The following is a 14862-nucleotide window of genomic DNA, read 5'->3' as shown; positions in this document are numbered from 1 at the left end:
ATTGTTGTAGTTTTGAACATACAGTATCGTTTTGATTGTGCGCCATCTAGTGGTGGAACAAACATTCTGTGCCTTTAAAGAATGTAGAGATAAGTATATAGGGCAGGGGTACAAAAGGTGATGTGGTCTGGCATTATTAGTGTGAAAAGTGACACCTTTTTTTGTGCCACCAGTTCATTAAACTTAATAAAAGGTGTGAGGGCCAGGTGGAGGCACTGATGTAAGTGTTCATTACTGAGGTTGTTCCTGTATTTGTTTTTCACCATATTCATGGTTGAAAAGGCAGACTCACAACAGTATGTTGAGGGAAACATGGTGAGAATTTGAAGGGCCATCTTCTGCAAGAAAGGGACACCTGCTGCAGAGACCATCTTAGTCCAGAAGGTGGTAGGGTCACAGAGAGACTTCTGCAGTGCAAGGTTTGCATGAAGCTCAATTAGCTCTGATTGAAGAGAAGCAGCAATAGCCCATGGGCAGATTTTCAGGGCTTGACTTGAAAATTCTGCGATTGTTTGACAAGGAATGGATTTTCCATGCATAGCAAAACAGCTCCAGTTTCTTCTGAAAGGCACATACAGCTGATGTGAGGTTAGACACAGTCTTATTTTTTCCCTGAAGCTTCATGTTCAGATCATTGAGATGGGCAGTAATGTCAGAGGGAAATGCAACAATTTAAATGTTTTCTTCATTTTGCATGAATTCCACAAATTTATTTTGCTTTTGCACTCTTCTGATCCAACAGAAAGGTTTCCAACTCTTTCTGTAATTTCCAAAAGCGCTCCAGTACCTTGCCTTTACTAAGCCACCGGACATTGTTGTGGAGGAGAAAATCATGATGGCAGCATCATGCTGTGGGGTGTTTTTCAGCTGCAGGGACAGGACGACTGGTTGCAATCGAGGGAAAGATGAATGTTGCCAAGTACAGGGACCAATATCCTGGACGAAAACCTTCTCCAGAGTGCTCAAGACCTCAGACTGGGCCGAAGGTTCACCTTCCAACAAGACAATGACCCTAAGCACACAGCTAAAATAACGAAGGAGTGGCTTCACAACAACTCTGTGATTGTTCTTGAATGGCCCAGCCAGAGCCCTGATTTAAACCCAATTGAGCATCTCTGCAGAGACCTGAAAATGGCTAACCACCAACGTTTACCATCCAACCTGAGAGAACTGGAGAGGATCTGCAAGGAGGAATGGCAGAGGATCCCCAAATCCAGGTGTGACAAACTTGTTGCATCTTTCCCAAAAAGACTCATGGCTGTATTAGATCAAAAGGGTGCTTCTACTAAATACTGAGCAAAGCTAAATACTTAGGACCATGTGGTATTTCAGTTTTTCTTTTTTAATAAATCTGCAAAAATTTCAACAATTCTGTGTTTTTCTGTCAATATGGGGTGCTGTGTACATTAATGAGAAAAAAAATGAACTTAACGATTTCAGCAAATGGCTGCAATATAACGAATGAAAAATTTAAGGGGGTCTGAATACTTTCCGTACCCACTGTATATATTCAAAATAATAGCAGTCTAAGATCAGTAACCAGATCAGTCACTGTTTTTGGTAGAAATTATATTTCTATATGGCAAATATTTTACTAGTAGGTGTAGTAGAGTAGAAAAGCAACAGACCCAACAATCATGACATGCATGTTGCTAATTCTGTGCAGTTGAATCATTATTTGAAAGGACGTGTTCAAAGTAATAGCAGTGTGGAGTTCAATTAGACAGTTTCATAATTCTGTGAAAAAACAAGTGGCCCTTATTTAAGGAAGAAGGCAGCAAATGTTGTACTGTGAATTTCTCTCTGAAAATCTGAGTAAAAGGGGTTGACATTGTTCAGAAGAACAGCGTACTTTGATTAAAAATGTATTAGAGAGGGAAAAACATATAAAGAAGTGCAGAAAATGATAGGCTGCATAGCAAAAATGATAGACATGGAAGAAAACAGAAAACTTCCATTCGAATGGATCAAAGAATAGCCATAAGCCTAAGCTTAGACTCAGCCAATGATCAGCTCCAGGGTGATCAAAAAAAGTCTGATGTTACCTGCAAGAACTGTAACAATTAGAAGATGCCTATGTGAAGCCAAGCTATCGGTAAGAAGGCCGGCAAAGTCCCATTGTTGAAAAAACAACATGTGCTAAAGAGGTTACAATTTGCCAAAGAACACATTTACTAGAGAAATGGTGCAATATTTTGGGGACTGATGAAAACAAGTCTGTCAGACGACCTCCAAACACTGAATTCAAGCCACAGTACACTGTGAAGACAGTGAAGCATGGTGGCGCAAGCATCCTGATATGGGGATGTTTCTCATAGTACAGTGTTGGGCCCAGTTATCGGATTCCGGGGATCATGGATCAGTTTGAGTATATGTGAGTAAATATTTAAAATATTTAAAGGAGGTCATGTTGCCTTATGCCAAAGAGGAAATGCCCTTGAAATGGGTGTTTCAACAAGACAACGACCCCAAACACACCAGTAAGCGAGCAGCATCTAGGTTCCAGGTCAACAAGATCAACGTTATGAAGTGGCCAGCCCATATGGAGGGATTTTTCAGTCACAATATAAACTAAAAGTCTAAAACTGAAAGTTTTAAACCAAAACTAAAAGTCTAAATTTGAAACTAAAAGTCCAAGTTGAAAATGAATTTGGTATATAGGATTGGGCAATTGGTATATAGGATTGGGCATTTGGTATATAGGATTTGGCAATTGGTATATAGGATTGGGCATTTGGTATATAGGATTGGGCATTTAATAATTTAGCCATTTAGAATTGAGGATTTAGGACTGTGCATTTGAGGATTGAGGAGTGTATGCAAATTAGGAGGTGTGGCCCAAATACTGGAGGATGGGTTTGAAATGGCTGGTGCGCAGAGCGAGTGAGTGGCTGGAGCGAGGATATGAGGCGCCGTATAGGGTTTAAATCAAACTGCGATTATGAATACATATATAAAAGCGTGCATACACACATATACATTGCTCACATATACATGTATAGTATTGGATGTTCAAGCAAACACATGAAAAACATGTGCGCACTTATGTGAAATCCATACTAATACATATGTTAGTAATGCATTCATGTACACTTTTTCACGCATACATATAAACTCGATGCGAGCAAAACACATCTAACACTGAGAGCGACAATAGCATTGAAGTTCATTAGTCCTTTACTTGCTTGTGCTAGTTGCAATGAAGATGATATAGCCGATTTATTTAATAGCGTTTTACACTGCCTTACACGTATACAGCAGGATCCCAGGGATTGGGGGAAATGTGCCATTGTCTCCGGCTTCTGTTTAACTGGCACATTTACTCATACGAGATGTCATAACGTGGAAGGCCTCTATGGCCTATTCTAGATGTCGGTGGTGGGACTGGTAGTTGTCCAGCAGCTCTCCCACCATCAAACTTGGCGCAGCATACAACGCCTCGAGAACAACAACGAGTTCTCTGGTTTCGACATTTTGACAACGAACCACGGACAAAAGACTGTCAATTGTTCTGGCAGTTGTTCTAAATCTCTATATAGTGTCTCCCTGGGATTCTGCTGTATACGTGTAAGGCAGTGTAAAACGCTATTAAAGAAATCGGCTATATCTTCATTGTAACTTGCACAAGCAAGTAAAGGACTAATGAACGTCAATGCTATAGCTCTCGTGTTTCATAGATGTGTTTTGCGCGCATCGAGTGTATATGTATGTGCGAGAATTTTACAGATGTGCGTGCAGAGTTTATATGTATGTGCGAGTGTTTTATAGATGTGTTTTGCCTGCATTGAGTTTATATGTATGCGTGAAAAAGTGTACATGCATGCATTACTAACATAATATGTATTAGTATGGATTTCACATTAGTGCGCACATGTTTTTCATATGTGTTTGCTTGAACATCCAATACTATACATGTATATGTGAGCAATGTATATTTGTGTATGCACGCTTTTATATATGTATTCATAAGCGCAGTTTGATTTAAAACCTATACGGCGCCTCATATCCTCGCTCCAGCCACTCACTCGCTCTGGTTTCATTACAGTGTGCACCTTAGCACTGGGAGCTGCTGTCCATAAGGTGCCTTTGCGCACCAGCCATTTCAAACCCATCCTCCAGTATTTGGGCCACGCCTCCTAATTTGCATACAATCCTCGAATGCCCAATCCTAAATCCCCAAAACTAAATGATTAAATGCCCAATCCTACATACAAAATAACCAATTCTTTATACCAATTGCCTAATCCTATATACCAAATTCATTTTCAACTTGGACTTTTAGTTTCAAATTTCAAATTGCGGTCTGTAGCGCAATGGTCCTGGGCTGGAAAACCTGTTCACAGGTGCCAGAAGTTGGTCGACTCCATACAACACAGATGTGAAGCAGTTCTCATAAACCGTGGCTATACAACTAAATATTAGTTAATTGATTGACAAGAACGCTAAATCTATAAGCATTTTTCATTTTATACAGTAAATGTTTGACTTTGTAAAGAAATATGCAGACACTGCTATTTTTTAACAGCCTAACATTCCTTTTTCTTAACATTCTGTAGAGTAATAACATATTTGATACTTTATTCTTGTTTTGATTAAAAATGTGCAGTTTTCCCAATGCATTTGTGTTTTAGAATAAATGTTATTATAAGGATTTTGAGCTATACATACGTTTTTTTAAACACACTGCAATTATTTTTAACACAACTGCCTATGTATGTATGTACACTGTGATACCTCAGACTATGAATACCCAGGGTTTGCCCTCAACTCCTGGTAAATTATGAACAATTTTAATTTACGCCAGGATTAAGAATAACTCAAGGTTAACTATTTCAAGTGTGAAAAGCCCTTTGCAGAATTCCAAACTGTCAACCAAGGTAAAATAAGAAAAAAAATACTCATTCCATACTTATGCAAATGTATACATTAATAATGCTGAAAACAGTAATACGTCTTGTGTGCATTGGCCCTCTATATTTCTCAAGGATCCTAAAGTTAGAAACAAGCAAAGTAATAACAAAAGTATTTACCTGATAAGATGTCACCAAGTTCTGCGTTCACACCAAGTGTATTCTCTATTTCCTCTATCTCCCTCTGAATCCGATGGCGCGCAGCCACTAGGTCATCAAGTTCCTTGAAGTTTAAAACATTTAGAAGTGAAACATTTGAAAAGAAACAATTTTGCAATTAATGTGTATTATACATATACATATACACTGCTCGAAAAAATAAAGGGAACACTTAAACAACACAATGTAACTCCATGTCAATCACACTTCTGTGAAATCAAACTGCCCACTTAGCAAGCAACACTGATTGACAATCAATGTCACATGCTGTTGTGCAAATGGTATAGACAACAGGTGGAAATTATAGGCACTTAGCAAGCAAGATACCCCCAATTAAGGAGTGGTTCTGCAGGTGGTGACCACAAACCACTTCTCTGTTCCTATGCTTTCTGGCAGAAGTATTGGTCACTTTTGAATGCCTGCTTTCACTCTTGTGGTAGCATGAGACTGAGTCTACAACCCACACAAGTGGCTCAGGTAGTGCAGCTCATCCAGGATGGCACATCAATGCGAGCTGTGGCAAGAAGGTTTGCTGTGTCTGTCAGTGTAGTGTCCAGAGCATGGAGGCGCTACAAGGAGACAGGCCAGTACATCAGGAGACATGGAGGAGGCCGTAGAAGGGCAACAACCCAGCAGCAGGACCACTACCTCCGCCTTTGTGCAAGGAGGAACAGGAGGAGCACTGCCAGAGCCCTGAAAAATAACCTCCAGCAGGCCACAAATGTGCATGTGTCTGCTCCAACAGTCAGAAACAGACTCCATGGGGGTAGTATGATGGCCCGACATCCACAGGTAGGGTTGCGCTTACAGCCCAACACCGGGCAGGACATTTGGCATTTCCCAGAGAACACCAAGATTGGCAAATTCGCCACTGGCGCCCTGTGCTCTTCAGACCTGAATCCAATTGAGCACATCTAGGACATCATGTCTCACTCCATCCACCAACGCCACGTTGCACCACAGACTGTCCAGGAGTTGGCGGATGCTTTAGTCCAGGTCTGGGAGGAGATCCCTCATGAGACCATCCACCACCTCATCAGGAGCATGCCCAGGCGTTGTAGGGAGGTCATACAGGCACGTGGAGGAAACACACACTACTGAGCCCGATTTTTTTTGTTTTAAGGACATTACATCAAAGTTGGATCGGTCTGTAGGCGGAGCCATGTCCGGCTCTCGTGAATGCCCACTCCCAGCACCGGCGATTTCTGCCAACTGCAACCGAGATCGCTATAAAACTGTTTTGCATAACAGCGCATAGTGCAAGGTAGTCAGTCACATTTCGTAGTAGAAGGCAAATCTATCGGCCATTCAAACAGAAGTATGACAGGGAACAGCATTGAGCTACCAGGGCATTGTGAACTCATAATAACACAGTTTTACCAGCTGCCATTCATCTATTGCTGGATATAGGGGCTTAGCGCTGCGTATACAGGAGCACTGAAAACCTAACGTGTATCAGCATAGAGCTGGAGGCAAAGAACATTAGGTAGTGAGGCTGCACATTTAAAGCTGAACAGCACCAAACGGGCACCACCCTCAGGTCACACACTGCTCAGCGCCATCTCCTGGGGTCTGATATGAGGCTGGGACACGAGAGATATAGCATCGGGCATAAGTAACAATGAGCTCCGGGTTGGAGATCTGTTCAAAAGTGCACGCACACCCATACAGTCACATGGGCAGCGTTGCTTCCATGGAACTATTGCAAGCCACTGGGTGAAAAGCCTGCACCTTTTAAGCCAAAAGTATTGAATAAAATATAGCGCACGGGTAAAACATATTACGGTGTACTTTGGACATGGGAAGTGATGATTAAGACGGGAATCAAATCCGGATCTCCCACGTAGAAGAAAGCGGCTCTGGACATGGGAAGTGATGGTTAAGGCCGGGAATCGAACCTGCATCAGCCACGTAGAGGAGAGCGGCTCTAACCACGTCCTACAGGAGACGTCTCACAAATGCCTCTAGCACATGTGTGAAAACGCTCGTCGCCATTTTGAATGGCGCCCCTGTGAAAAAATAATCACAACATGTGCTGACACGGCATGCCGCCATTTCATTAGGGTCCCACTCACGTGTGAAAATTAAGCATCTGAACTTCACGGCATATGTCAGTACACGATCCGTTCCACCTGCAAGATCCGTTTGTGCATGCGCACAACAACGTTGTAGAAACCGTTCATGCGCAAATTATGATTCTGTTCCACGCTTGCGCAGCTTTGTTTATATATTTTTTATATACTCAATTTACTTTGCTGCTTTCCACCTGGTTTTAATTTCACTGAGCGTTCTGTCAAGTCAGTTTGAAATACTGTAATGTTTCCCCTGACTTTGTAGTTTGTAGTTCCTTCTTCATGTAAATTAATATAGTCTAGTTAGACGTACGTGTTATTATTCCTTATTGGATTCTGTAAATGCCATTGAAGGGATTATTTTACTAATTTAGATTAAATGGATAGATATATTAGCCTATATAGACCCATACTAATAAATTACTACATTTAAAGTTAACTAGTATTATCAGATTTTAATTAAAAAAACGCCACAAAACATCTTTGACAATACTACTGACCTCAGATCGAAACACGGTAAGGAAAATAGACATGATACAGCAATGAATCGCAAAATGGAGTTTGGAGGAAACTGAAGATTTGCAGTCGATAAAAATACTTTATTCCACATGTATGGAATCATCTATGTTCATGTAACAACTCTATTATTTTGGATTGGCAACCACATAAACACATCGTAAACATGGTAACGTAAGCAACATTTAAAAACATAAAAACAGACCTACAAAACAAAAAATATGCCGCCAGTTGTGCCGCCTGCGTCAAATGTTTCATCGTCTGCGTGCGTGGTATCAATAGTGTAGGAAAACCATGACATTTTCTAATACGTAATTACGCGCATGCTCAGAACGGATCGTGCAGGTGGAACGGATCGTGTACTGACAGCATATATAAACAAGGCAAAACCTAAGGGAGAGTTTGCTCCCTGTGTGAAAAAAGGCTGAATTACACAGCATATACACAAGACAAAAACCTAAGGGAGGGTTTGCTCATTGTGAGAGAACTGCTGAATTAGTGTAGAGCTGAGGCAGGCTTTCCAGAGGCGGAATAAGCCTTCTCCACTATGTGGGCAGTCACCCCAGTCTCGGAACGCAGAGAATACGAGGACAGGCACAGGTGCGCTGCGATCGCCTGCTCGACGGGAGGAATGCGCATATAGCCGCGGGCTTCCGCCCCACCCACCAAGGTGAAGATGGCCGATCCTGAACTGCGTCACAACCTCCTTGTGAACATCAGGAAAAGGGTGTGTATTTTCTTTAGGGCGCCGTGGCAGCTGCAGCAACCAGTTGGTCAGCTTACTCCTTGCGGGAGTCCCTCAAGGCCGAGGTCTCGCACAGCCTAGGTGAGGACATAAAATAGAATTCTACATGAAGCGCATGGGGGCATCACACTCCGCTTGCTCCCTGCCTCTCTGTCTCAGACAGATCCCTGTCAGAAGCTGAGCACGTCCCTGGACGCACCAAACAGGACTCTAATCGGCAACGCAGACAGGCGCTGATGGCGGTCTGGCATTCCATTTCCCCAGTGGGAAGGGGCGGCAGTCCCGACAGTGGGAAGGTACTTGCAGTAGAATCACAGAGTGCCGCCTCTGCATGGGCCAGACCCCGGCAGAGTACGCAGTGAGCATGCTTGTCCTGTGGGTCGATGGGCCCGGAACATAACGCACACACGGGCATGCTGGAACACACAAGTAGAATATCCTAGTTCTTCCTCTTCTCCTGGGTGTATCCTCAACAGCATGTGAAGGCGCCCAAATCGCCGTCTTGGACCACATTGGCTAGTTACATTTTCACTTCTACTGGCATTATTCAATAAGGTTTCAGTAAGGTTTAGAGAAGGGGATTCCCCTAGCATTTCACGCAATGTTGAGAGACCTCTCTAAAAGGGAACTAGGCTAACGTGTCACTTACGCAGAGCTGGTGCAACCCAAAATGCAAGAATATGCAGCAAATCCATTTGAAAAGATTCTTACCACTCCAACAACTGCAGGTCCACTGCCATCAGATTCATCATCTGTGGTGAAAAAGTTTAAACACAGTAAACAATAAAGTAAAGAAACTGTTCTAAAAACAAGTTGTGTCTCAAAAACTAGTGTGATGCCTACCCAATAAGCATTTCTGGACATAATATGCAAGTTGAAATGCCCAAGTAGGCAAGTCACTACGTTTGTTTTTACATTAAGTCACATCTATTCTTACCACTACCGCTGTCCGATGACAGTACGTCTGTGATGTTATTATCTGAACGCAGTGTGCTCTCAAGAGCCAAGATCTCCTTCTGGATTTTATCTCTCTCGGCCAGTATCCTATTCGACGCCATGATAGCCAAGGTGGAACCTAAAAAGGGTTTCCAAAACTCTGAATTAAAACATGAACCTTAATATAGTAAATGAAGTAACTTTTGATCTTTGTTTTTATTGTGTTTTATTGTGTTAGTAAACGGTATCTTTTTAGTTATTATGGCTCAAATCAAAACAAAGCAACTGCAGTTTGATTGATATTAATGGGACTGCACAAAAATAACTGGGTTAACTCATTTTGGAACCAAACTCTTCATATGATCCTACAGCTAACAAATAGCTTTCTATAAAAGCCGTCTTTTACATTAAACATGCAAAGTACACCAAAAAACGACATTCCTTTTAGTGATAAAACTGTCGATAAGTTTTTGTCGATAAAAGTAACGGTAAGCTTTACCTTTAAATTGTGGGCATGTAGACGTTTATACAATGCATTGTCCTGCGTTACATTTGATACGACAGCCGTTCTCTCAGGCGAAGAAAAATCTATTTTGCAACACCAGTAACTTACGCATGCAGCGTTATAATTAACGTTACGTGTAGCATCATATTTAGCATATTACACAAAGTTCAGACTATATTTACACATATTATATTACAAAAAAAATCTAACCGGAGTTATACTTTGAGAGCTAAATGGACACATCAATCCTGGTAAATAAGTATTTTAAATTGCTTAAAACATATCTGCCCTGAATATCAATATTGGTTTGTTTTAAAACTTCTCTAAATTGGCAGAACGTAATGAATGCGCTACTATGACTCGCGCATCAATAGTACGTCATTCACATTGATGCTTCAAAATAAAAGTTCCATCAGTCAGTATCCACCCTTACGCATGAATACGTCTTTATGTAAATTCATTTTTACGATTACTCGGAATAATAGAAAGTGAAATATCCATAGAAATTTTGATACATATAAAATAATATTGAATTCATGGCTTCAAAGGGACATCACTATATTTGGCATGATTTTATTGTTCAAGACAGAGAGTTGATCAAGAGCTATTTAACCTGCTTTTTCACAAGAATTTTTAATATTATGAATAAACTGATCAATAAAATAAATTTCAACTTATCTGGAAGAAAAAATATGCCATTATATTGGGAAAGCTGAAATGATTAAAGTCACGATGACAGTGCCCGAAATCGCCCACTATACTGGCCCTGTCCCAACTGACGCGCTCCGCTCTTGTGGACCTCGTCCGAATCCACACTTGTTGACGTCAGCAAGTGCAGACCTAAGGGGCGCCAGGGCAAGTGTACATGGCAGTGCATTTTGGGACAGACTTGAGGTGATCACGCAGGAAAGAGCAAGCAGTGCATTCTAATCACGCTCGCGTTACTATGATGTAATACTCTGATCAGTCTGCGCCGCGTGAAGTCGACCACACTGTTGTTCTCTGGGACAGGAGCTGCTGGTTTTTATAGTTCTGTATTTCATAGTTGTATATCATGCCACCCGAGCATTGTGCAACATATACTTACGTTTGTAATGCAATTGGTTATACAGAAGCTGTGTTGTTCAGATATATAGAGTCCAGAGACAACTAGTAAACAAATGGTAAATTAAGTAAATAGCAAGTTGCTTTTGAGAGACAGAGGTCATTACAAATTGAGAGACAGAGGTCAACAAATGTTTGTCAAATTTAATAACAAGCAGGTTTCTGCCACCATTTCACATCCGTAGTATTTTTCCATACCATGCAAGTCAAAGCTGCATTGTAGCAAACACTCTTCAGAATTTCTTCCCTTGTTTTAAGACCCAGACACTTCTCAGATGAAACCACACAAAGATGAGGCATAATGTCTAAACAGTCCATTTAGATATGTATGTGTGCATGTATATTTTTAATGGATTCATTTATTAATTCACACAAACATACAATAGAATAAAGTGAAAATTACAACAAGGAAGAATTCTATTGAAGAGAAATATAAAATATGCATGTCCTAATTCTTAACTTCACTAGGCGTGTTTTGTTTTTGTTTCGTTTGCATGTAAATATAAATAAACAGAGTTTCTTAAAAAGTGCCTTAATGATGTTGTTGCTATTCTTTGTCCCGAAAATGAAAATGTTAAACGTTCAGTAAAGGACCTTCAGCTGTCACGGCACACAGTTGAAGAGAGAATATCGGACATTAATGACTCAGTTGAAACACATTTATATTCAGATCTTCAGAAGTGCCGGTATTTCAGCATTGCTTTGGATGAGTCTTGCGATGTTCAAGATAAGCCACAATTGGCAATATTTGTACGATTTGTGTCAGAAGACTGCACAATTAAGGAAGAGCTGCTTGACATTGTGCCACTAAAAGACAGAACCCGTGGCATCGACCTGAAAGAGACACTGATGTCTGTTGTTGAGAAAGCAGATCTGCAGCTATCAAAGCTAACAGCAGTAGCCACTGATGGAGCACCAGCCATGTTGGGATCTGGGAAAGGCCTTGTAGGGCTGTGTAAAGCTGATGACCGTTTTCCTGAATTTTGGACATTTCACTGTATTATCCACCAAGAGCACTTGGTGTCTAAAAAGCTGAACTTGGATCACATCATGAAACCTGTGCTGGAAATTGTCAATTTTATACGCACACATGCTCTCAATCACAGGCAGTTCAAAAATCTCATTGCTGAGCTTGATGAAGATCTTCCATCTGATCTGCTTCTTCACTGTTCTGTAAGATGGCTTTCAAGAGGTAATGTGCTTTCTCGTTTTTTTGAGCTTTTAAATCCAGTGAAGCTGTTCCTCGCAGAGAAACAAAAGGACTATCATGAGCTACGTGATCCCCAGTGGATTTCGGACTTGGCTTTTTTGGTCGACATGCTGCATTATCTGAATGGCCTCAATGTGGATCTGCAAGGAAAGTCAAAGATGGTGTCTGACCTGGTGCAGAGTATTTTCACATTTGTCAACAAACTCAAGCTGTTCAAGACTCATCTACAAAAGAGGCAGTTAACACATTTTCCATCCTTGTTGAAGGTAAGTGGACATGCAGTAGAAGTTGTAAATGTGAGTACTGCACGGTATGCAACACTGCTTGAAAATCTCGAACAGAGTTTTGAGGACAGATTCTCCGGCCTACGCCAAAGAAGACCACAAATTTCATTTCTTATCAACCCATTCACTGCTGAATCAGACTGTTTAAAAGCCCCTTTAGTGGAAGATGAAGCAGCATCTCTGTCATGATCCTGCCTCTCCTTGTCTTGGTTTTCGAGTCTTGTGGCAGGATCATGTCAGTCCCATGTGTTTTGTGTGGAGAAAGAGCATTGTTTTGGTTTAAGAAGCCATGCTCTCTCTCCAGTGTCGTGTCCTTTAGTCCCGCCCCCTTGTTTCCCCGGTTAGCGGTCCATTAGTGTTAGTCTTGTCTCCAGCCCTGATCCATCTTTCCCTTAGTGTTTCAGTCCCCTCACCTGCCTCGTGCAATCCTCCTGTTAGCTTTCCCTTAGTGTTCATCCTTGTCACCTGTGGCCACTCTCCCTGTGTCATCAGTCCTTGTTAGTGTTTCCCTTTATCAAGCCCCAGTTTTCCCTCTGTCCCTTGTCGGTTCATTGTCATTATATGTTATCGTCATCCCTGTTGAAGTCACCTTGTTGGATTGTACCTGTTCATGGATTATCTTGTGCCTGTTCTAAGTTTGTGGACTTCTAGTTTATTTATTATTCTTATTACCCTGTTGTTTTGTTCCCCTTGTGGAAAGTTTTAGTTTACATTCTTGTCTTGTTTTAGTTAATGTTTTCCCCATCGAGGGTCTTTGTTTAAATAAAGTTTTGTTATTTAACTCCGCTGCCTGCGCTTGGGTTCTGTCCACACAACCGTGACAATCTCAGCTTGAAATGATTGAACTTTCTGAGGATGACAGACTGAAAAGTGTTCTGAGGGAAGGAACCATGGAGTTTTGGAAGATTGTGCCGAATGAGAAAAATCCCAAATGTCAAACAGGCTGCAGTCAAACTATTGTCAATGTTTGGGTCAACTTACGTGTGTGAATCACTTTTCTCCACACTGAAACAAGTGAAATCAAAGCATCGCTCTGTCCGGACTGACACGCACATAAAAGTAGCCACAACTGAATACAAGCCAGACTTAACAAAGATTGTGGAAACCAAGGAGTGCCAGGTGTCCCACTGAGTCATGTAACCATTTAGGTAGGCTTTCACTTTAGTTGCCCGAATATGGAAGTGAATGAGTCTTTTCGTGTTTTTTATATAGACGTATGTGAAATTCTGCATCCATTGTTTTATTTATTTTCCACCTCGGGAGGGCAACGTGAGTCGAGAAGGGCATATGGGCAGTTGCCCGGGCAACCTGAGCAACCCCCCTGTGCACGTCCCTGAGTTACTTCATCATTGCTTAATTATTATCCATTAAGCCAGCTATTCAAGAATAAAACCTTTTAATGCAGTGCATTTTCATACTTAAGGTAAGCCATGTATTATTGTAGATTTATATATAGTTGTCTCTGTAAAGCAGAACTACACAGCTTCTGTATTATAAAGAAATATGAAATAACATGTATATACATATCAAGAAGTTTTACAAATAAACTTAAGTATATATTGCATAATGCTCGGGTGGCATATCAACATATGAAATACAGAAGAACCTGCAGCTCCAGTCCCAAATAACTACAATGGGAAAACATTTGTGGTCGACTTCACGCGGCGCTGCGCAGACTGATCATAAAATAACAACAAAGTACCGCGAGAGTGATTAGAAAGCACCGCTTTCTCTTTCCGGTGTCTGTTCCAAAATGCACTCCCATGTACCCTGACATACCCTTGTGGACTCGTGCATAGTTTATTTTTATTTTTTATTCAAAGAAATCTTTGAAAGAAGCAATATTATACATATCACACAAAGAGGAAAAAAAAAGATTGATAAATAATAAATAATAAAGAAATTAAACAAAGAAATAAATACAGAAAATAACAGCAAGTATTCTCCTCTTTCCTATGGTCACATTCTAAATCCACAAAAAAAAAACCGGGATATTAAATTGAAAAAAAACCACGTAATCAAACATTTTACATTCATTGGTATATGAACATATAATATCTTTAAGAGATAACATATAAACAATATTTATATGGGCAAATAAAAAGGAGCTTACGTCAGACCACAATTTAAGGGTTACAGGACAGACAGTTATAAAATAAATGGGCCAAGTTTTCCTCCTGCATATTACAAAAAGAACACGTATCACCAATGTCCATAAATTTAGATAAAGATAAATTGCAAGGGTAAATTTTGTGTAGAATTTTAAAATGCACTTCTCTAACTTTGTTATTTATACAGAATTTATATGGGAACAACCAAGCAAGTTTCCAATCAATATCTTGGATCTGAGCATTCCAAAAAGGTTTTCCTCTAGGGGAAATTTTACATTTGGATTGAAGAAATAATCTAATTTTTTATTAT

At 40.7% G+C, this 14862-nt stretch overlaps 1 protein-coding gene across 1 annotated transcript in view; it reads right to left on the bottom strand.

Annotated features, from left to right (window-relative positions):
* The window catches only part of snapc4 (small nuclear RNA activating complex, polypeptide 4), a 48259-nt gene extending 37992 nt beyond the window's left edge, over window positions 1-10267 (bottom strand). Inside the window, exons 1-4 of the mRNA XM_079478862.1 lie at window positions 9838-10267; window positions 9340-9477; window positions 9114-9154; window positions 5031-5133 (exon numbers count right to left, since the gene is read on the bottom strand). Of these exons, the coding sequence (XP_079334988.1) occupies window positions 5031-5133; window positions 9114-9154; window positions 9340-9460 (265 nt within the window). The 5' untranslated portion in view covers window positions 9461-9477; window positions 9838-10267. The remainder of the gene's footprint in view (window positions 1-5030; window positions 5134-9113; window positions 9155-9339; window positions 9478-9837) is intronic.
* Between the last annotated feature and the right edge of the window lie 4595 nt (window positions 10268-14862).

Source organism: Barbatula barbatula (assembly GCF_947034865.1).
Source record: "Barbatula barbatula genome assembly, chromosome: 2".
Classification (NCBI taxonomy): Eukaryota; Metazoa; Chordata; class Actinopteri; order Cypriniformes; family Nemacheilidae; genus Barbatula; species Barbatula barbatula.
Note: the sequence above shows the minus strand (reverse complement) of the source record. Positions and strands in the feature narration are given on the sequence as shown.